This window comes from Poecilia latipinna, unplaced genomic scaffold, assembly GCF_001443285.1.
Source record: "Poecilia latipinna isolate Pla-1442-1.1 unplaced genomic scaffold, P_latipinna-1.0 Scaffold280, whole genome shotgun sequence".
Taxonomy (NCBI): Eukaryota; Metazoa; Chordata; class Actinopteri; order Cyprinodontiformes; family Poeciliidae; genus Poecilia; species Poecilia latipinna.
The window spans coordinates 29,113-52,075 of NW_015112896.1; the positions used below are offsets into that span (position 1 = coordinate 29,113).

The window sequence follows — 22,963 nt, forward strand, 5'->3', positions numbered from 1 at the left end:
GACGAAAAGGTCTTATTTTTGTAAATATAAAGTTCTATAGACTACGAATGTAATTTGCCGTTCCTCCCTCACACCAACAGATGGCGACAACGCACAGCTGGATCTACGTCAGAACCGGAAATAACGCATCATACACAAGGCTGGGAGCAGGCACACGTGGGTCTTGGAGTTAGTTAAAGTTATGTACTTTTGCCTGTTTTATTAAGAAGTATGCCGAAGAGAACGAGGGCCCGGTCGGAGGAAAACAGCTCAGTGGAGCTGGTTGAGGATCCGCCAGCGGAGGGCAGGCGGACCCGTAGCGGCCGCACGGTGCGCCCTCCTGCCGCATTGCAAGACAGCACAACCCCGGTGAGGACTCCCAGCAGAAGGACCAGGAGGTCCGTCCTAAAGGAGCTGCCACCGCCGGCGGAAGAAGAAAACCCCGAAGATACGGAGCAGAAACCAGACAGTCCGACCGTGGAAGAATCCAGTGCGTCTACGGAATCAGAACCCACAAAAATTACAGAACCCGCCGGACCAGCAGAACCCACAGTGCCCTCAGACCCACCGGCCCAGGCAGCAGTCATGGAAACGGATAAAGCCGATGATGGAGGAGAACATCAGCTGTCCAAGTCTGCACCAGCAGAAACGGCTCCTGTAGGTTCAGGTAGCATCCCGAAGAAGAAAGCTCACCTGGCTCCCAGTGCCAAACCGATCCCGGCGGTTCCGCTGGGAAAACCAAAGTCAGGAAGAGTGTGGAAGGACCGGAACAAGCAGAGGTGGGATATGTCTTCAGCTTGCTGAGTTGAAGCTGAAATTGTATTATTTCTGTTCGGAAAAGTTCTTTCTTAACCTGTCTGCATGAATATACTGATAAAATAAGAAATCCAGTGGATTTTATGATGGAAACTGTTAATTTATTCTCAAATAAACAATGCAGCCTGCTTTGTCATAACACCTACAAANGATGAAACCACACATACAATTCACTCCATGCTCTCTATGGGAGATCGTAGTGGCAGCATCTTGCTCTGGAGTTTCGCTTCCTTTAGTGTAGAAAACCCTGGACTGTTCTATAAAAACCTGAAGGAAATACAGTTTCTGGTAATCTAGACTGTTGTGAAAAAAAATATCCTTTTCCATCCATATTAGATATTAGATCTAGACATTCTATTGTTACTATTTATTAGACCAAAAGAATTTGTTAAATTATTTGATAAGAGCATACAATTTTATAGGTTTATTTCACAGTGAAGGTGTGTTTCAGATAGTTAGACCAGTCATTGCAGATCCACATCAAAGCTTCACAGGAGTGTGATCTGAATCCTTTGTGGTGTAGTGAGTTAGAGCAGCTGTTTGTGAAGACCCTTGCAAATTTGATCAAATACCCATACTGTCAATCGCTTTATATTTTCTAATAAATGAATGGAAAATGAATGTGATTGTTCAGAATGTGAACTTGAGGTGGCTGTTTATCTCGTGCACTTAGCTTTGCATTCAATGAGGAATGTTAAGGTTCGGTGGTGGTCTGAAAGTTTGATCTTATATTGGTAATAGTGGGATGTGCCTTTTACATTGGATGAAATAAAGAAGCCAAAATAATGAATCTTTAAACAAACATGAGAAGATTATCAAGATTTTAATTAGTGTCTTAATCAACAGGTGATCTTCAGACAGGCAATGAAAGTGCCAACACAACACAGCAGAGAAATTGCACTCATCAAAGTGGATGTACAGGTAGTTTACAATATGCCACATTTTGCAGTTTGTATATTTAATCTGACTCTCAGAGCAATCACAAAACTCTCCATCTTTGCAATTTAAAACAATTTTCCTAATTCTATGGCTCATTCTCAACTTGCAGGTTATCTTGTGTGCTTTTTATCTTCAAATAATCCTTTGAGCTTGATTAAAAATGTACTAATTTCAGCCGAAGTTGGAGCACATGGCTCCACTTCGAACAATGGAGGGTTATGAAAAGTAGGTGGGCTTCTTTTACACAGTAGGGTAGACATACAGGCAAAAAAGGAGGGGCTGCCACGAGACTCTGCACCGACAAGAATAAGTGAGAAAAATTCTGGATCCCATTCCATGGACAGGTAAAAAGTAAGCAATAAATAATCTCTGGACTCCTTCCTCAGTGAGAGCTTAGGTTGAAGGACAGAACTGCATCTCAGTTTTTGGAAATGGATACCTCGGGTTTGCTTTCATCTGTTAAAAGTTTGGAGAATTTGTGTATTATTGTGTGCAAGTCAGGCTTTCTGTCTCATCCTGCTCCCCAGCCCTGTGTTCCAACCTGCTTTATGTGTTGATCTCGGATGCTCGGGTAGATCTTTGCCCTCTTCCCTTCACTTTAGATCCTAAGACGGAGACCATCTGTATGAGCTTCACCCTTCCTCAGCAGTTCAGTACAAAGGTCAAACAGAACGAGAGCGAGGAGGATCTGCTCAGAACATGTGAGTGCAAATCCCAAACGGAGGCAAATTTCAAAACGTCACATATTCTTTTAATCTAAATATTTTTGTTCACCTTTCTTCCTCTCTCGAGTGACTCAGTGTGTTGAAGTTTTAATTTTATACCCAACCCTGCCTCAAAGATAAAAAAAAACAAATTTTTTTTTTTGATTTTTGTTGCAGTAGTTGATTTGTCCTCCAAACTGTTTTCAGTGGTTGGTTTAATTTGACAAACCTCTGAATGGTGAATCTTTGTCTTTTTGTTCAGATCTGTGGAGGTGCCAGTTTCTGCTGCCCCTGGTGTCTTTGTCTCTGGTGTTTCTCAGTGGTCTGGTTGGGGTCTGTGCCTGCCTGTGCCGCAGCTTCACGCCAACCCTGGTTGTGGGATTGTTCCATTTTATCGCAGGTGAGAGAAATGCGTCCCTATCCTGTTGATCCTCAGGTGTACCCTTTTGTTAAAATGCTGTATTTTTATCTTAATGTTGAGTTGAGATGGATAATTTTGTAACTCTTTCCAATCTTCTATAGCATTTAATCTAAGATATAATAAATGCAGGTTTTGTCCGTTTTTTTTTTCTTGCAATATTGGTGTTGAATGTCCACAAAGAATTACACTGAAAGTGCCACTATGTTTTCAGTTCTACTTTTTTTTTCATTAGAATTGAATCTGTTTGTTTTTTTTTGTTTTTTACATTTTTCATTCTACAGAAAAATTATCTGTCCTCTCTGCAAAATGTTATATTTCTCTATATTTTAAATTATAAGAATTAAAGAAAATTGTTTATTTGAAATGACACCAAATTTATTTGAGTAGACTTTTATCTATATAAGCTGTATTTTTATTTATTTATTTATTTATTTATTTATTTATTTATTTATTCATTCATTCATTCATTCATTCAAAAAAACACAGTTGCGACTCTAAGTGAGTTTTATTTGGCTGACCTGAGAGCAGAAACTGCTCTTTTGGTTGTAAAGGTTGCAGACTCCTGCTCTGCACTGACCAAAACTACTGGATCAACCAGACTGACGTTCCCTGCTGCAGCCTCGAGTATAGCAGCCGTTGTGGTTTTCTCAAATCCATCCAAAATGTGAAAATAAATTATTTGTATTGCTTACAGGACTTTGTTTATAAACCAGAACATTTAAAGAAGCAGGAAAACCAGAAAATTCTCAAACCAGCTCTGTGTAACTACTTTCTTTAGATTTTAATGTTGATTTTTTTAAATTTCTTGTAAATTGTCTGTTGAATGTGGTGGTGAGTCTTTTTGATTTTTTTTTTTACTATGATGCTGCACAGATGCTTCCTTTTTTTGCCTTTGAGTCCAAACACTTTGGAGCCTCATTGAGGGCATCGATACTTGAAGTTTTCTTTTTTTGTTGTGCTGTTATTAAGCAGTTCTTTACACTTTTCAAAGGCCATTTCTGGTAGGCGTACAACAGTGTGTTATGGTTTCATTCTTATCACTACCACAAAGCAAAGTTTCAGCTTCAGGATGTTGTTTTTACTTTAAGCCCTGTGACAAGCTGAAGATAATGATGGTAATCAACAGCATCTTTATTTCTCATCCTTCTGCTCGGCTGTTGTCTCGTCTTGTTATCAGGCCTCTGCTCTTTGGGAACTGTCTGCTGTTTTCGGATCAGCGTGGATCAGCTCAACGGCGAATACAGAAAACCGGGAGATGTCGTCGGGTCAATGGGGTGGTCTCTCTACCTGGCCCTCATCTCCTTCCCCCTGCAGATGATGGCCGCCGCTCTGTTCCTGTGGGCGGCCAGAAGTCACCGCAAACACTACACCCGCATAACCGCATATAGGGTTGCATAAAGAGACAGGGATAGTATATTTTACGATAACCAAGTAGGTCTACAACCTTCCTTCCAACAATTTGTGGTTGTAGTTCAATAAAATGTTCAGGTCGTAGCTTCTCACTTCCACTGTAGCAGTCTTGCAATGCAGAAATAGTTCAGGGTATCACAGGTTTAAGCGTCAGCTGCAGCCAATCCATACGTACTCATAAACACATTGAAACATTTCGTGTGGCTTTATATCACCTTTGCCTTTGTTTTTTTTTAACCCCATTACTGAGTTGTACATCATCTTGATGTTGCATATTTTTAGCTTCTAGGTTTTTGTGCTATATTTGTTTCTGCTGGGTTTTTTATTTTGCCATTTGCCTTCTTTTTGTTGCCAATGCTTTTCCAGCTGCTCACCATATTGTCCTTAACTCGGATACAACTGTGTAAACTTGCACTATCTGACTTTTAGATGTGGACTTTTATGGTCCAAATCAAGGTAGTTGTTTCTGTTACTAAAAAGAGTCTGGTGCACCTTTATTTAACTTTTTTGTCTTGTTTTTGCATCATTTTTAAATATCAAGGCTTTGCATGTCATTTGGGTTGACCTTTCCATCATCTGTGGTATTTTTATTTTTTTTTTTTATTTTGGTCTGTGGTAAAATGACTAAATGTCATAAAATGCCACAGTCTAAAAGTGGAACCACTCACCTTCTGCTGTCATTGATATTGATGAATCTTGTGTGTACTGATGCAGCGTAATTACCAATTTTATTGTGTTGTTTTTGTAACAAGCTGAATCTATTAAATGCGTTCAGGAAATTCAGTTACTACTACTGCCGTTTAAATGTTAAAAGCTGTCTAAACAGTTGCTTTCTCAGTTGTTCAATGTTGGTTTTATTGGAGTTTGTCGAATTTTGCAGTTTATCTTCACAGTTTGCCTGGCCATAAACTCAGAAAAGGACCCATCCTTGATGTAAGACCCCTTACAAAAGTATCTACACCCTTGAGTTTGCACATTCAGCCTCCTTACAATCACAGAACTCACGATTTTTGGACGAACACCAGTGCATAAATGGAAAGCTAAAAGTAAATTGATACAATATTTTTACATAAGCACCTCAGCTTTCTTGTCGGTGCTGCAATTCTTTTGGGGGTATCTCTGTTCCAGCCTTAAAAATCTACGAAGTTTTGCCAATTCTATTTTTGGAAAACACCAAGCTCTGATTAGATACATCTAGGAAGAGCCAATTTTGTCTTTTCTTTAGTTTTGAACTTTGACTAGTCCATTTCCATTCAGTTTTGTTCCTGGTCGTATGTTTAGGCTGGTTGTCATGCTGGAAGTTGTAGCTCTGCTCCAATTTAAAATCTTTTGCAGCCTCTCACGGGATTTCACCCAGAAAGGCCTTGTATTTAATTCAATACATCTTAGCTCTTGACTGGGAGTTTGTGATTGTAACCTGACAAAATGTGAAAGTTTTGAGGGTAATAATACTTTTGCAATACAAAGTAGCAGAGTGAACAACTCCAGTAATTGTTTTATTTGGCTCATTATTTCACTGATTTGCACAGTGACCAGATTCTGATTTCTTCAACCAACATTTTTTTTTTTTTCAGAAATAAATTTGCCTTCATCAGGGAAAGAAAAAAAAAGACTAACATTGACTCAAAACATGTCCATTTGTATTTTTGGAGAAAGAAAGTGTTTAGAAAACAGCACAATTTCAAAACTGAAAGCAATACTTAATATTTTTATACCATGTGAGGACAATTTATGTTATTCCCTTTAAAGTTCTTTACAACTTTAAAGGGAAGGGAATCACTATAGGAAAAATAAGAAAATAGGCTTCAGTTCCCCAGCTGAATCTTTTCTCGTTTTCTATCTGATGATTTATTTGTTCTGTTACAGAGTGAAGGACATAAATCAGGGTTATTGTTGCCAAGTTGTCGCCCCAGTCATGCCCTGTGTCTACCATGAGGGGGCAGAGTTAGGATCTGGCTTTTATTCAATTGGTCAGGTAAGATTTGAAAAAGAGTCCAGGACATGAAATTATCTGATGATCTGATTATATTCACTTTTGAGCACATTAGCACAGAATCCTCATGCTTTTGGTTTTTTTTTACAAGATAATTTGAGAAAAAAAACTAAAAACTAAATTAAAATGCGCAAAATATCTGTATGAAACATTTTGTTGATAATTCACATTGATCAGAGGTGTTTTAACTATGTTACATTTTCAAATAAGCAAGAATTTGTCATTTCACTCTGGTGTCAGAAAATAAATTGTGACTTTGTTTTGAACTGACATCTTTAACTGAAGCGTTTCCTGTCAGTATGTCGAGTTATACGTATTGAGACTTCTTGAAAACTTTTTCATCTTCTGAAACGTAATACTGTATTGTTGCTATGTGAAATAAATTTGACAATTGGTTACTTTTATTGGAATTTTGTCGATTTTCATTAGCTTAAAATTTGAATGCAGAGATGGTGCTTTACTTTTTGCAAATGGAAAATATCTGAATAAATTTGGATAACTTTACATTTCTGTGCAGATGTGCTTCCATTCTGACCATTTAGAGCAGAATACTACTACTAAAACTCCATGCGTTACAATAAAGCACATTGTATGACTTACGACTTAATATATACATTAATGCACTTTCCACAACTTAAAGTAAATTAATTCATGGAATGTGCATTAATGTAGATATTTTTCTTTTATGTGTCAAGACAATTTTCACATGCTTCTAAGAAGATCATCAGAAATACACAAGTAATGCTTCCATTTATTTTGTTTGGGCACAACTGATGATAATGTAATATTGAAAGAGTGATGGAAAAAAAAAAGGTTCAGATTCTGTTTTACAAGCAGGGATTTTTCTGTCATTCCATAATTAATATTGGCCAATAATCATTTTTTGTTATTGCAATAAATACTAGGAAAAATAATGAAATGTACGTTACATTGCTCACCCCTAAAGGCAGCTCAGGATACCTGCTCCTGTCATGACAAATGGTGGCTTGACAAAATACAGATTCAGGGGCGCTGAATATAAGTCACACTAGCTAGATTTTTAATTAAAGTAGAAATTTTAATATCCATGCATTATTTTCTTTCCATTTTATAATTATGCTCTTCTTTGTACAAGTCTATCATGTAAGACCAGAATAAAAAAAACCTGAAATTTATCACAAGATAAAATGAGAAAAGATTTAAAGGCTATAAATATTTTTAGTTTTGCAAGGCATTTTATCAGGTGTTACAGATAAACTCAAATTCCTGACTTCCATCTTTTGCTCCATTGTGTTTTTTTCTTAAGGTGATTGATGTACTCGTGTTATCTTTGTCTTCCCTCAGTCGTTTTTCACGCTTATGGGTGGAAAGCTGTACGTTTTTCTCTGAGCTAAATGGAAAGCAATCTTCTTCTCGTAGTAGGCGCATTCATTCACAAAGAAAGGGTAGAGGTCTTCTCCCTCGTACTTCAAAATATCCCCAGAAAATGTCTGGAAGATGGGATCCCCTGATCGCAGAAGCTTAAAGTCATTATCCTAAAAAAAAAAAAAAAAAAAAAAGAGAGAAAATTATACATGCATGTTTTCACTTCACTGGTTTTCTAAAGAGCCTCAGTTTTTCATTAAGTTCAAAGGTAAATTGTTGGATTTAAAAGCCTCAAAAGTTCACCTGTAGGTTTTGGTGGATGACAGCAGTGGCTTTACCAGCCGAGTCTCGTGGGTAGTCAACACTTTTAACAAAAGTGTATGCTTCCACTGTGCCGCGCTCAAAGCTGTGCCCTGTTGGCAGAGGAAAATAAATCACTGAGTAATGTGTCTAATTAATATAACGCAATCAAAAATAAGAGCAGGATTTAGGACTTTTGTTATGCAGAGATTATTTGCTCAACTAAAAACAGAAAGAAAGCAACCTGCATTGCTTCCTACCAGAACTGAATTTCTGAAGCCACTGTAATGTGAGATCCAATGCTTCTTTCACCACGTTGAAGATATCAGCTCTGAGCACACCGTTGGGTTGCGGGCCGACTTCTATCGCTGCAACAAAGCAATGTTTGTCTCAGAAATCCAGCTTAATGAAGATAATCTTTCACATAATGAATATTGACATAGTTACCAAAGCCATGTTTGCCCACTGACTCCAGGGAATAAGCTTTGGAGCTGGGAATGTCCAGCTGTATCGCTCTCACAGGCACAGAGCTCAAGTTATTCTGAAAAATTGATATTTACAGATTAAAAACCTATCATACATCCTGCAGTGGCTCTAAAAACTATCTTCTATGATTTTAGTATAATATAATGAGTCAATAACTAGCCTTAAAATATAAAATCTTGTGGATTACAGACAGGATCGCCTATTTTTTTTTCTTCTTCATGTATTAGTTATGGCCACCATTTAGGGTTAGGGTTACAATAGACACGCGGTCTGTTGTATTCTTACCATTTAGATTAGGACGCTGTGTGTGTGTGTGTGTGTGTGTCTGAGTTCATACCTCTATGTACTTGTAAATGTGCAGAGTGATCCAATCTATGGAGTAGAAGATTAAGCACAGGCCCATGTTGGAAGTGGTGTTGTGCAGGTCTATGAGCAGGTCAACAGCCTCTGCGCTTCCTTTGGGCCCCAGCTGAGCGTTCAGTTCCTGGGCTCGCCTCACCTCATACGGGGTTGACTCTGTTATGGGGGAACTTGGAGCAGCGTAGCGATTTAAGCAGTGGACACAACACAGACTTCTCAAATTTGCAGCGCACAGGACTCACGTGGACAGCTGGCTTACCTCAGCAAGACATCTGTGAAGCAGCGGTTCAGATCCATCTCTGTGTATCGTCTGCCAGCAGCCACGGCTCTTGGATTGGTCTCGACAGTGGTTACAGAAACAGACCCCGCTTTCTCCATCTTCTGTTTCTGCATTTCCCTCACAATGTACACCCCAGTCAACTCATTCCCGTGGGTTCCACCGCAAATGGCGACATTGTGTATTGGTGGGACAGAGGTGCGCTCCATCTGTTGGGCCCAATACAATAATCGTGATGTTAGTTAGGTGTTGGCAGGCATGGAGTCCTTCCAGAAATGGGGCTGGAAAGAGCTAAAGTTTAGCTGGATGACGGTGAGTTAATGATTTGACTAAATAAATGACACAAAAACCTTTAAGTAAACTCAGCAAACATGATCTGCAAGTTTCCAAACAGAAAAGGTCATTCATTAACAAACGGGGCCCAGTATGTTCAACAGTTGATTTTCAAGTGCAACTTTTAATAGACGCTGCCATTTATCCTTTCCTTCCATGTTGGTGTTGGTATAATGAGATACATTGAACACTGTGGAAGTTCAGGAATTGGAAGTGGTACGAATCCACTTGCAAGGCACTGTAGTGCAGTTCAGTCCCAATACATAGCTGAGGACATTTATCTGTCAGCATTCCCAGCAGTTACTTCAAAGTATCGTGAAGCAACCATCTCAGCCTTGCTTTTCTGCAATCTGACTGAGCAAAAACTCGTTATCATTTTACTTTTGCCTTCTCCTTTTTTTTTTGAAGTTTTGTAAACTCCCATTTTTAGGGGAATTTTTAAGTTGTTAGGTTTAAGTTTGAGAGTTTTGCTCACAGTCTGAGAGTCATCAATGAAAACTGCAGGCGTTCAGAAAGACTTCCGAGAAGGGGGTTGGGTGTAAGTGACTAATACAACTATTAAACTTTAAAAGTGCTTATATACTTAAAAAAAAATCTCAGCTGTTAATCTTGCCTTTCTAGACAGCTGTTGAACATGTTTCCACTTTCCCACCTTTTGCTAAAGTATTTAAAGGATAATTGTGTAGTCGTCAGGACGCCCAGGTCCTGACGACCAGGTCCTGACGACCAGGTCGTCAGATCCTGACGACCAGGTCCTGACGACCAGGTCCTGACGCCCAGGTCGTCAGGGAGTCAGGACCTGACGACCTGGTCGTCAGGACCTGACGACCGTTGGTCCAGATGCCAACAGTCTGTTGGCATCTGGACTTTCTCCTCTGAATGAGCACAAATGTGCTCATTCAGATGACAGAAGCATAGCAGAATGCTTCTGTCATCTAATGAAGGCTTTCACTGAAGCAAAGTGTTGTTTTTCCTGTCTCAAAATGGCCAACAGTAAACATAAACAGGATAAATATTAAGACTGCATGGCTTACCTGAGAGTTTTCAGCCCTGTCAGCTATTCACTAAACTACAGCAACCTTTGAACTTTGAATCGGCGGCACAAGCAGAGCTGAAAACAAACCACACCGCCTGCATGACTGCCTCTAAACGCTCGCATGGTGCTCCAATTGTAAGCTAGCAACACCACTTCTTGTGTTGTGTCTTCCTCATTCCCTTGGCCCTCCTCTTTATTTTCAAACAGCTCAAGTTTCATACGGCAGAACATTTTGTGATGTAACAGAAACTCGCCCTCTTTTTATTTTTCCTGCCAGACCAGCAGGAGTCGCTCTCAGTGTAACTTTGAGACACCGCAACGACAAAAGCAAAGCAGCAGAGTTGTAGTAGTTTGGGATTTATTTTCTAAACTGCTCTTACGTCAACCACCATCACTCATTGCATTACCTGACAAGAAGTTAATTGTGTTCCTATGTTATTTTTCTGTACTCTGTGGTAGCAAACTCTATTGGACATTTACACAGCCTACAGTCAGGAGTCCAACTAATATATATAATTTAAAATGCACTTAAGCATTAACATGCTTCAAGACCACAATCAGAATTTCCATATTTTTACATCTACATGCTACTTCAGATTAATTAAATTATTGTTTTTTTAAATGTCTTAAAACTCCTTAACAAGGTGCTTTACCTCACAACTCTCAGATGTCTCTGTTCATTACAACCTCTTCTCTCTTCTGTACTAACCCTACCCCTTCTCCCAGGAGAAACAAGTCCAACTCTTTTTATAGATGTGTAATCCTGTTGGGGACATCCCCTGATGGGAAGCTGCTTTCTCTCTCTTTGTTTCTCTTCCTCGCTCATTTGCTTCAGCAGAATCTGTTTTGATTCAAATAAAAACAACAAAAAGCCATTTTCCCAACCAATAATGTGAACAACAAAAATGAAGTGAAACAATGAGATAAAGCAGAAGAATTATTTTTTTTTTTTATGATCTTAATTTTTTTGGTAGAATTTATACTTCCTTTTAATATCTATTTATTCCTCTTGAACTTTTTCACTTTTTGTAATGCTGCAGCCACAACCATTAATGACTAAAGCATAATAAATAGTGACTTACAAGTATACTCACTTAAACTTTTTTTTATATTGTTTCAAATCTCAGACACAAAGCTCTTTGTAATTTACTGCGGTTTCCTGTGACAGACACGTCTAAATAATAAAAAATGTTCAGAACCTCATCAAATATTACTTTTTTGCTAGCGTTTGTGAACAAATGTGAGCATTTTGTTGTTTATGTTACAGTCATATTCAGTAAATTAGAGTAAGGGTTCCAGTGAAGCTTGTCTGTCAGATTCAAAGTACCTTTAAGCAGGTATGAAACATATTTTTCACTAGACCCACCTAAAAAGGTTTTATTTTTTTTACTGGTCTGATGCAATATATCATTCAGAAATAAAAGCTTTAAAACTTCAGTCTGTGTGTAATTTGTCTACATAATGTGTTTTACTTGTGAGCTGAGTTAAAGAAATGCATGAACTTTTCATTAAAATCCTAACTTATTGAATGTGACTTGCTCTTTAAGAGTTAATTTCACACACAAATCAAACCCAGAGCACAACAGCCCACCCTGTGCCTCGCTGTTATCCGCCTTTGATTAAATTATACCTGAATTATTCACAAATAAGCCAAGGAGAATCATTTTAGGTGAGGCTAATGATCCGATCATCTGTTACTTGGCAGACAGTGACCTTTTTAATATGGAGGACAGGGCATGTTTGGATGCGGCTCGAACAGTGACATTTGAGACAGGGAGTGGTCTAAGCAAAGTGGCCTCTGCGTAATGAGACCATGCTGGGAGGAAAACACTCTCTGACCTTCTTGTGGTCTTTTCACAGTGGGCACAGCTTGCGTGATTTATGTTCCTAGCAGTAAATAAGTGGCGGATAAAAGGTGATTTCAGCTTTTAGAAAAAGGAAAGACTGTGAAACCCGGATCTGACAGGAGATGGACTGACAATGGAGGTTCATTAAAACAAGCTCAGTGGGTAAAAACTTCACTAATTGGCCGTTTGAAACATCAGAAAACCAACAGAATAATCTGTGTGACAGACACTAAATAGGATCATAAAGTGCTCAACAAAAGATAAAATTACTTAAAATACGATTAAATTAAAATTTGATTAAAAATACTTCACATATCACCTCTTGTGGAGTGTTGATTAATTGGTTAATTTTAAGATGCTTTCCAGCGAAAGAACATGAGAGGTAAGGGCAGGTTTGATGTAAAATCCCCAACATCTGCAGACTGTGCAGGTGATTAAAACACCTTGTGGTCCCCGGGGCCGTGGGACTCTGCAGGCTGCGTGACAAAGATGCAACAGTAAAGGCGTTCACATTCATTCTGTCATCTCTCTGATGCTTTTCAGTTTTTTCTGTCTGCATTATGATATTCTTTATTATAGTTTTTGCATCTTTGTTCTGTGTGTGTTTTTGGTGGCGCTTTGTGATCTCCAGACATAGTTTGTCCTTTCACTGTGCTAGTTTGGTTTTGTGTTTATCAGACTACATGGGTGTTACTGTTGTAAATTTGTGTCATTTGAAGTAATTGTGCACTAATTTGTGATTTTTTTCCTTTTTTTATTTTACAACAGCAACAATAAATGTCACTAAGTTGAGAAAAAGGCACAAGAGTTCACATTGTGCATGGTAATCCTCACTCATGTGACTGACGCTTGAACTTAATCTTCTGTTTATATAAACCTCCAGCGAGGATTTTAGACGCACTAAGATGAGGAGAGCTCTCCACCTGAATTGCATGAATTGTTCATGTCAGCCTGACCTTCTGATTCTCTTTATGCACTTTCATTATAAGCAACTACTTAAAAGTGTTCGCATGTTTACATTGTTGGTGTAAAGATGGATCTTTATGATATCCTTTCAGTCTACATTTTTCTAATGAGAATACTCAATAATTTGTAAATATAAGTTTTGTGTCAAATAATTAAATTGAAGTTTTAATGAATCAGCAGTTTTAATCCAAGCAAACAGATTATCAGCACAGTAACACACCTTATCTGTTGTCATGGCAAAATGTGAATCGCAGAAATCACATTGTGGATGTTTTTATGTATAAATTAGATTAGAGCGCTACATGGCTCAGTAGAGCAGTTGCACCATGCATAGGTTTCAGTTCACAACACAGTAGCCCTCGGTTTGATCATTTGTTGCACGTCTTCAAAATGTTCTCCTTGCCGTCCCTCCTGTGCAACTACTAAATAAAAGCCACCAGTGCCACGAAAACCTCTTTTAAAAAATAGTTTCTCTTTTAAAAGAAACATTCCAAGACAGAATAAACCAAGGACTTTCATCATGTGCTCCATGCACCAAAAGGCCCCCCTCTACAGTGAGATTATGATTATATAACCAGCATTCATAAAACCCCACATATCTGAGCTTTGCCAAAGGATTAACAGTATCACATCCAGAGCAACCCCTAACACCTCAGATGCCTTTAGGACAGGGAATAATCGTTTTATAACCCTGGAATGAAAGCTTGCCAGCTTTTCTTTTGAAACGAGAAATTATCAGTGAGTCACCTCTGAGACATAAACGATCTGTGTTTGGACAATGAAAACATAATGACTGGAGGATTTATTCTTAGGACTGTGTGAGGGGGCTAAGGGAGGGGAGTAATTTATGATGCGTTTCCCTCAGGTCCCACCTAAGCCCCTTTTAACTCACAACGCGTGGGGTACGCCCACTCCATTTCTGCCGCGCTGCTCTCCAAGCATCAGGACCACTCTCTCCTTCCCATCAGAGTCATTTCGGAGCAGGAGATCCCTCTGAGGACCCTCGGGGGAATGGCCCCTGAACGGGATGGCTCCAACACCACCACCACGGCCACCAGCAGAGTCTTGGCCAACCAGTTCGCGCAGCCCGCGTGGCGCATCGCGCTCTGGTCCGTGGCATACGTCACGGTGCTGGCAGTGGCCGTCTTCGGCAATTTGATCGTAATTTGGATCATTCTTGCTCACAAGCGGATGAGGACTGTCACGAACTATTTCGTACTGAACCTGGCTTTCTCTGACTTCTCCATGGCTGCCTTCAACACCCTCATCAACTTCATCTACGCGGCCCACGGTGACTGGTACTTTGGAGACGTCTACTGCAGGTTTCACAACTTCTTCCCGGTCACGGCTGTGTTTGCCAGCATCTACTCCATGGCCGCGATTGCCTTAGACAGGTGGGACAACACAAGACAATTCACAGTGTGCTTTATCCGTAGTTGATTGGACTGTGCATGTGATAACTCTGACCAAATAAAAAACGTTTTCTTTCAGCATATTTCATCGTAGGTCACATCAATTAACGTCTTGACAGTAATAAATCACAATCTGCCTATTCTTTCCACAACTTAGTAGAGAAAGAAGTACATCTTGTCATTTCTGTGTTTTATGTTTAGATTTGTACATTTATTCTTACGAACTAAACCAAGAAACCAAAAATTTTGTACATCAAGAAAAAATAATTTTAACTCCGATTTCTGTGAAAGTGTCTCAAACTCAGTCAGTCTGGACCAAGTTAACATCAGTTTTCTTGAGATTTAGTTTATGAGTTATTGGGGAATAACTATGTTGTTTGTGCATTTTAGTAATTGGTGATGGTAATGTTCCAAGTCATTCTGACCTGAAAAGGATGTTTTCATACGATCCTATCATTTCCTATAAATAACATTGGTAAATATTGGTTGTTTCAGTATTTCCAGGCCCTTGTTATCAATGCAGATGATTATTTTCCCTCTATCCTTCCAGTTTTAATCGTTAGCCTTATCATAAGTTACAGGCAATCCCTTGCCTAGTTTTAATAGTCTCAGCATTCTTGTTGGATATTTTCTTTGCATGATTAATGCCAGTAATTTTACAGTTCTGAAATCAGCTAACATCTTTTCTATAAACACAGGATAAGTCTCTAGTTCGTCAAGAAATCAAAAACTAATCACTGCACCATTTCAAGGTAAATATCTGAAACATCAACGCCCATGTGAAAGTAGTCCAAAGGTAAACTCTTACCTGTTTGCGTTGCTAAATTCAGGTGGCAACGTTATTTTGGACAGGCAGTGGAGGACAACCTATGTTCAGGTTTCAGAAAGTCCACTTTTAGAAGTGTTGTGCTCACTTTTGACCACAGTTCTCTTGTGTATTGTGATGTCCAACAAACAGATACATGGCCATCATCCATCCTCTGAAGCCTCGTCTGTCTGCTAAAGTCACACTAGGAGTTATCTTCTGCATCTGGACCCTCGCCGTGGCTCTTGCCTTCCCTCTCTGCTACTTCTCCACCACCAGAACTCTACCAGGGAGGACCTTCTGCTATGTGGCCTGGCCCCGCATGGTGGACGACCCCTTCATGTGAGGTCACACTCACGGCAATCATCATTATTAGAATTGCTAGGAGACTGTCAGTTTTAGCAGATCTGTCCTTCTCCCTTTTGACATGTTGTCCGTCACGTGCTCTGGGGCGTCTTGGTAATGTTTGTCTTCATTTGTCCAGGTATCACATCATAGTTACTGTCCTGGTTTATGTGCTGCCGTTAGCTGTGATGGGCATCACTTACACCGTAATTGGAGTGTCGCTGTGGGGAAGTGAGATCCCAGGAGACTCATCTGAAAACTATCATGCACAACTCCGGGCTAAAAGGAAGGTAATTTGAATATCTATCAACATAACTTTTTATAATCCTATGTTGTTGTTGTTTCTTTGGCTTGTCTTGTATTGTAAACACTGAAACCATGTGGAAATCAAATATTTGATCAGAAATCAATGAGGATAGAAAAACATCTAATTATGGCTTGCACCTGTAGTTATGCACCTTTAAATTCATGTTTTGAATTGTTTTTGTTGATGTGTTACCTTAACTAACAAATACACAGGGGGATTATGAGTGGGAACTTGAAGTCCACAGGACGGCATCTGCACACTAAATCTTAAGTCAGGGCTCAGGACAAATACAAGGGGCAACTCGTAGCATCCATAGTCAATTACCCAACAGTGGAAATCGTAAAAAAAACAGGGCTTCCTGTGAAACATCTCTACGCCTGGGGATACGCACACACATTAAGCTGTTGGCAGTTTGAAATGTAAAATTGATTTCTCACACTGTGAAAAAACAAAGAAACAAAATCCCCCGTTGATAAACAAATGTACCAAATGTTGTTGTGTAATTCTGAAGGCTGCATTGTAAGACAAATGATTAAATGTCGTTCGTCATCATCTGTCACTGAATAGTGCTGAAGCTTCTCTGTAGGCTGCACAAGGATTAGGGACGTCACAGCTGGGATGATGGGAATCTATCAAGACAGCTCAGGGATTATTCCCACCAGTGAATTTCTTTGATGAACTTTAAAAATACAGCAAGGATATAATCTGGTTCTCATTCAACAGATGTTATAAGACACATCATAAAAATAGAAGGGATGAAAACAGTTTATTTTTTTATGTTCCATCTATTTTTTTTTAAAGTTGTTGGTAGTTTATTGAGAACCTAAGTAAACTTAAAAATAAAATGCAGATTGAGCATGATAAAGAGGGAGGTGGATGTTATTGTACCTTTGGAAATAAATATTGGAGAATTGAAAGGTGGCTATACTCTTCAATGTAAAAGAAATAACGCACGGAGATGTAATTCTTGCTGCTAGGCCATAGACGAGCCGGAGATTTATTACACTACCACGGATTCCTCATTACAGTTTCATCAGTTCAATCCTCAAAAATCTTCCAAAGTCTCAACAAAAAATCTCCCCGTATTCTTAACATCACCCTTTTTTATACACTCTCATCTTCACTGATGTGAGTTTGGAAAGTTTCAACCAATGGCGTTGCTACCCTTGATTTGCGTAAAGATTCTGCCGTGCCTTATACTAAGTGTGTGTTGGACGACCTTTAAAAATATTTGAGACCTCATGAACTCAACATCTGCTCCATTTCAGAATTGCTGAATAGGACAATTTATCTCAAATTGTTGTTCTTATCTGTCAACAGCCTTGCTTTCGAAGTCATTTTTTTTTGTTCCATTTGCGCTTTGCACGCAAATGGAAGGAAAGGAGTCAGGTCAGTTTGACCTAGAGAGGTGCCAAAATCCTTTCGCAAAAACAACTCCTTAAATAGTATTTCCGCTTACACAATCAGAGTCTCCAATTTTTAGTTGGTCTGAGCTGAACAATATAAGAGATTTAATGTCAAGAACATCAGCATCAGGTAAAATGCAAACATTCAAAGTCATAATCCAGGATGCATCTCCTGCCTCACTGCATTGTTCTCTATCAATCCGGCCTCTCCTCATTCCAGCTGGGGGCCACCAGGGGCCGATGCGTCATTGCCGACCTTTCTCTGTACTCTGATGGCAACCTTTCTCCAATTGACAATGGAAATGTTTAATGAAAACTTAGCGATCGGTCAACACTCTCAAAACTTTGCATAGTTTAGTATTTGTAATTCTCCACCAACTTCTGCACAGTTTTTGAAAACCTGATATGAACTCCATGGTGCATTACAGTCGAGCCGTTCACTGGAACATTAATACTGAATCAAATCCAGAGTGATTTAAATTGATTTGATTATTATTATTATTATTATTATTATTATTATTAAGTGTCAACAAAGGGATTTGTGGAGCATTTTGTTTTTAACATAGGGTTAAAAGACAGGTAATCACTGTCAAACAGATTGACTTTTTCCATTTAAGTCATTACAATTTAACACAGAAAACCACTTTAGAAGTGCCAGGTGTTGATAGATTCTGCCATTTATAAAATTCAAAAGCAGTAAATTCAACTAAAAATACCAGTTTATGGTTCAGTAGGTGATGGCTTGATGGAAACATCAGCAACCTCAAAATATCAAAACTGGCTTTAAACCTTTTTAAACTTTGTTATGAATACCCCCGTTACAATTTCTAGAACAATTGTGGCAATTTGTTCACTTTCTCAGTGGCAGCTAAGTAACAAGAATATTTTTTTTCTGCTACTAAATTTTTCTTTTTCTTTTTTTTTTTTTTTTAGATTTTTTCAAAACCACATTTTAAATGCCAACATCCACCTGACGTATTGATATGTATCTGAAGGCATTGATTGTTTTAAAAGTTATTGCTGTGGATTTATCTGGGTAAAATCTAGTTAGTTGAATCTATTTGGTTTAGTTGGTCAATAATTTCTTGCTACTTTAGTCTTCAGTAAGTTTCGCTGGAGTCTCTAAGTCCGTCATGACTTCAGCCTGCAACTCTATTTCCTAAGGAAGCTTAGATCCTTTAATGTGTGCAGCAAGATGTTGGAGATGTTATACAACAGCATTGTTGCTGGTGCCATTTTCTTTGCTGTTGTGTGTTGGGGTAGCAGCATCAGTGCAGCGACTCTAAAAGACTGAATGGGGTCATCAGGAAAGCTGGCTCTGTAATGGGTCTGCAATTGGAGACCCTGGAAAATGTGGTGGAGAGGAGAACGTTGAAGAAGCTGTTGTCTATTATGGCCAACAAGCTGCACCCTCTCCATCACACAGTTGACAGACAGCGGAGCACTTTCTCACACAGACTGCTTCAGCTCCGTTGTCGCAGGGACAGATACAGGAAATCTTTCCTGCCACAGGCTATCACTTTATATAACAAATGTTAAGTTACCTTTGTACATATCTGCCCATTAATCGATATTGTACAGATTGCTTACAAAGCACTATTGTACAGACTTTACAGATTATTAATTTTCACTGTTCATACTGTACAGAATCTTACATCTTACATTTTATATTTTATGCATTTATCTTATTTTTATTTTATTTTTCATATTCTAATTTGATCTGTGTATGTGTATGCTGCAACTGCACAGTAATTTCCTGGTTGGGATGAATAAAGTACTTCTATTCTATTCTATTCTATTCTATTCTATTCTATTCTATTCTATTCTATTCTATTCTATTCTATTCTATTCTATGAGCAGATATCTCAAAAATATGTACCGCAGTAATGTATAACAGAGTGAGGGTGACAGCAAGCACAAGAACTAGAGTCAGAAAAAGAACCTGAGCTTATATTGATGCTCATATCTGTGAATTTCTAATCTTCATTACCTTCAAAGCCCTCCATAATCTGGTCACCTCACACCTCTCTGACCTGTTCCATCTTTCAAGCCTTTTTCTTTTTGTTTGTTTTTCTTTTTTTTTAAAATAAAAAATATATCTGCTGGGTTAAAGAACACCTTCTATAATTTTCTGCCTTTTTCTGCTTCTTTATTGAGGTGGTGAAAATGATGATCATTGTGGTGGTGACGTTTGCCCTCTGCTGGTTGCCGTATCATCTCTACTTCATAGCAACCGGTCTCGATAAGCGTCTGATCAAGTGGAAGTACATTCAGCAGATTTACCTGTCAGTGCTGTGGCTGGCCATGAGCTCCACCATGTATAATCCCATCATCTACTGCTGCCTCAACAGCAGGTTGGTATAAAAAATATATACACTCAAAGGTACATCTAACCATCTTACAAGCACATTGAGCCAATACTTGTTTTTACTGCAGATTCAGGGCTGGCTTCAAGCAGGTCTTCCGCTGCTGTCCCTTCATCCGGATGTCCAGCTACGACGAGCTGGAGCTCCAAAGCACCAGACTTCGGCCGTGTCACCAGAGCAGCATGTGTACCCTGTCTCGAGTCGACACCAGCATCCTGAGCAAAAGCAAGAGTATTTGTTCCCGAGGAAACAGGTCAAAGGGAAACTCTGAGCAGAATAATAAAGATAGCTAGACTTCATGGAACTCTCTCTCTCATTTCCTGCTCAGAATATTATGTTTACAGTGTTTTATGTATATAAGTGTTTGGTATTTTGACAACTTGTGTTATTATTATTTTTTTTTTTTTTTACTTCTTGCATATCTTTCCAGACAATTAAGACTAGATTACAAGTAGATTAAGGCTGCAAAATAGTCAGTAGGATTTTGTTGCACTTTTAGTGAGGAAATCTCAAAGCAAAGTTTTCAGCAGAACCATAGGTTTGACGCCCAAATCTTAAATATGGAGAAGTAGTTACTCCACCTCATCCATTGTCCAGACGCCTTTGCTGTGAGACACGCTTCCTCTGAAAACAGGAAAGTTGCACTGTTAGTGCTTTGGTTTTGCACTGATGACACACATGGGGGTTGGCAATAGACCGTCTGAGATAGCAACTTGCTAAAAGATTGACACTAATGCTGGTGTTGACAGCAAACAGAACTATATTATAATAGGTTTGTGGAACCAGTGTAAAATAAAACTCCCAAGAAGACTGGTGGTTTTGAGGATAAAGACAGAAATAATAGACAGCTCATCTTAACCACAACTCAAAGAGTCTTTGGCATCTGTTTAAAAATCTATTTTTGATTTCAAAATAAGCACTTAAAAGGTTTTCTTTAAAAGGTTTTTGTAAGTTTCCCTTCAACTTCAGTGAAGGGAAACTTACAAAAACCTAAGTATTAATGAGTCTAAACCTGGAAGGTGGATGAAGCTGATGGAGGAAGTGAGCAAAACAGACAAATTATGAATTTTATAGACGGTATCCTGTTCAGGTAGACTCCTTTTACGTGTTTTTTTCTTTTCTTTATCTTTGGAGAGGTACTGGTCTTATTTCCCCTGAGAAAAAAACTCATTGGCTTAATGAGAATTATTTTGAAATCTGCCAGGAGTATGAATAATTTTAGGCTCAACTGTATCATGTTTAGTAACACGCAGGAGTACATTTTTCACCTGCGACAACATACCAGGTGTTACTTTTACATAAATTAACAAACATTTTTGAATGATACGTAACATATTTTCACGGATTTTCATTTATTTTCGGATAAATATATATATTTTTTGCACCTGCGGTCCATTTTTTGCTGCTTGATGTCCGGTCTAATAGTTTTTATTCTTCTCAGTGAAATGTGTTGTGGAATAAAAGAAAAACTGTATTTGCTGCAAAACGCTTCAAAATTCCTAGTTCCATGTCAGTGAAAGGGAAATGTTAGTGCACTGGCGTTTCATTAAGACGTAATATTTTGTATATATGTGCTTTCCTGCGATGCACTTAAAGACAAGAGTTTCTACATGTGTAGTAAAGCCTGTTAATGGTTTGTAGAATGATTTTATTTCTGTTTGAGATATATTTCTTTACGTGTTAGACATCAGTGGTTGTTAAACCCTAAGAAAGAGCTTTGTTAATACAATTTAAACTGTTCCAGTGGTCTGTTAGGTCTCAGTTTCTTTGCACCATATCACACAGCTAAAATATTCTTGAGGTGGTTTCATAGAGATGACTCTGAGTTCACTGTTCTCTAACAGCCTCCAGAAAAGTATTATATGAGGTGAAAACGTTTCAGATTTACTGGTCTTTGGAAAATGAAACAAATAAAGCAACACTTTAGTCTGTGGAATATTTACCTTAGTTTCCAACCAAATCACAACAGATGTAGCTCACTGAGTATTTTATTACATTTGAACAATTTTACACATCATACACTCTGATGCAAACAAGACATATTTAAATCATACAAGATGTGAAATTTCACAACGTAGGAAGGGGCCAGGTCATCAGATTGTGATCACAGTTGTAAAACATTCATGTTGGGGAAGTTTATAGATTTATGATTACTTGACAGACTGAAGTCCTACAACAGTCACTTCATGACATGCATTAGGAGGAAAGAGCATATTTCACTCAGCCAGCATATTTCTGGCTGAGTGATTATTTGTTCTAAAGACACGTCAAAAACAAAGTTACAGACAGAAGCACAGAAAGTAATGACAGGGTGGAGATCTCAGCTGCAGACCTGTGGAGAACAGCAGAGTGAGATGAAAGATTTATTATTTTGATTTTATTTCTGTTTTCATAGTGACTAGTTCTCATGGGTTGACAGACTCAACTGTTTCCTTACTTTTTGAAGGATTTGAGATAGATTTGCACCTACACTGGATTTTTTTTTACTAAGATTAAAAAGACACATTAAGTTTTTGACTTTTGAAATTAATGGGTTCACTCTACAACGATGGGATACCTTGTGTTGCTCTATCACATTAAATCCCAGTAAAACACACTGAAGCAGAAAAACATTTTAAGGTAGTGTTTGTTATGCAGGAGTCTAGCTATGCTTACTTTACAACCACACTATAGCAGGTACTAACATGATTATTGCATGTAAATAGTGGATTGATTCTGAATGAAGTTGAGAACAGATTAATAAATAGTGCAATCCCAAAATAAAACAAAGTTCATGAAAAAGTAAATGCAGTTGATTGTGATTTTTTTAAAATACAAAACAAATAAAATTTCTTTCATTTGGGATAATTATGATTTCTTGTTACATAAGTATAGATGGGAGTTTGATTTTTTTTTTTTAAATAAAGGAATCTATACCTGTTAACTTCATGCCAAATGTTTTCCGATGAAAAGAGTTCATCGAGGAATCAGAGATTTTCATATAGTTTTAATGTGAATATTTGTGACAAATGGACTTCAGTTAAATGTTGAACTTTGATGAAAACCCAAAGTGTCTTACCTTGAAAACATGACACAGTTGTGGTTGCTTTGCAGATCAAGATGGCTCAAAAC

The 22,963-nt window shown here is 38.4% G+C and overlaps 4 protein-coding genes and 1 long non-coding RNA gene across 6 annotated transcripts in view; 3 read left to right on the top strand and 2 right to left on the bottom strand.

The window, feature by feature from the left end:
- The first annotated feature begins 60 nt into the window (after window positions 1-60).
- Window positions 61-783, top strand: LOC106948222 (coiled-coil domain-containing protein 86-like). The gene has a single exon (XM_015033791.1). The coding sequence runs from the start codon at window positions 211-213 to the stop codon at window positions 781-783; it is 573 nt and encodes a 190-aa protein (XP_014889277.1). The 5' UTR covers window positions 61-210.
- Window positions 784-1,634: 851 nt separating this feature from the next.
- Window positions 1,635-4,570, top strand: LOC106948223 (claudin domain-containing protein 1-like; the record flags this gene model as incomplete). Its single annotated transcript, XM_015033792.1, has 4 exons — window positions 1,635-1,716; window positions 2,337-2,435; window positions 2,701-2,838; window positions 4,037-4,570. Coding segments are annotated over 4 exons (540 nt in total), but the record flags the coding sequence as incomplete, so codon positions are not given.
- A 2,423-nt stretch (window positions 4,571-6,993) lies between these two features.
- Window positions 6,994-11,209, bottom strand: LOC106948230 (N-acyl-aromatic-L-amino acid amidohydrolase (carboxylate-forming) B-like). Of its 2 annotated transcripts, none has more exons than XM_015033802.1 (7): window positions 11,052-11,209; window positions 9,012-9,238; window positions 8,730-8,922; window positions 8,354-8,447; window positions 8,167-8,274; window positions 7,910-8,019; window positions 6,994-7,776 (listed from the first exon to the last, which is right to left on the bottom strand). In XM_015033802.1, exons 2-7 carry the CDS (start codon window positions 9,236-9,238, stop codon window positions 7,582-7,584), a joined length of 927 nt encoding a protein of 308 aa, XP_014889288.1. In that variant the 5' UTR covers window positions 11,052-11,209; the 3' UTR covers window positions 6,994-7,581. The 2 variants fall into 2 exon arrangements, with proteins under 2 accessions (XP_014889288.1, XP_014889287.1); XM_015033801.1 differs by lacking the exon at window positions 11,052-11,209 and adding an exon at window positions 10,397-10,574.
- Window positions 11,210-13,867: 2,658 nt separating this feature from the next.
- Window positions 13,868-21,592, top strand: LOC106948234 (neuromedin-K receptor-like). Its single transcript, XM_015033814.1, has 5 exons — window positions 13,868-14,605; window positions 15,582-15,770; window positions 15,913-16,063; window positions 19,644-19,840; window positions 19,923-21,592. The coding sequence occupies exons 1-5, from the start codon at window positions 14,223-14,225 to the stop codon at window positions 20,143-20,145; spliced, it is 1,143 nt and encodes a 380-aa protein (XP_014889300.1). The 5' UTR covers window positions 13,868-14,222; the 3' UTR covers window positions 20,146-21,592.
- The window catches only part of LOC106948235 (uncharacterized), a 13,065-nt gene continuing 10,365 nt past the window's right edge, over window positions 20,264-22,963 (bottom strand). The window contains exon 2 of the long non-coding RNA XR_001425134.1: window positions 20,264-20,972. This is a non-coding gene — a long non-coding RNA (uncharacterized LOC106948235). The remainder of the gene's footprint in view (window positions 20,973-22,963) is intronic.

What these genes read in the sequence shown, in the direction of transcription:
- LOC106948230 (XM_015033802.1), bottom strand. Translation starts at nt 9,238, where the DNA reads ATGGAGCGCACCTCTGTCCCACCAATACACAATGTCGCCATTTGCGGT. An exon ending in ACATTTACAAGTACATAGAG is followed by an intron (nt 8,448 to 8,729) that starts GTATGAACTCAG and finishes TCAATTTTTCAG; the next exon opens with AATAACTTGAGCTCTGTGCC. An exon ending in TCATCCACCAAAACCTACAG is followed by an intron (nt 7,777 to 7,909) that starts GTGAACTTTTGA and finishes TTTTTTTTTTAG; the next exon opens with GATAATGACTTTAAGCTTCT.
- LOC106948234 (XM_015033814.1), top strand. Translation starts at nt 14,223, where the DNA reads ATGGCCCCTGAACGGGATGGCTCCAACACCACCACCACGGCCACCAGC. An exon ending in ATGGTGGACGACCCCTTCAT is followed by an intron (nt 15,771 to 15,912) that starts GTGAGGTCACAC and finishes TCATTTGTCCAG; the next exon opens with GTATCACATCATAGTTACTG. An exon ending in AACTCCGGGCTAAAAGGAAG is followed by an intron (nt 16,064 to 19,643) that starts GTAATTTGAATA and finishes TTCTTTATTGAG; the next exon opens with GTGGTGAAAATGATGATCAT.
- LOC106948222 (XM_015033791.1), top strand. Translation starts at nt 211, where the DNA reads ATGCCGAAGAGAACGAGGGCCCGGTCGGAGGAAAACAGCTCAGTGGAG.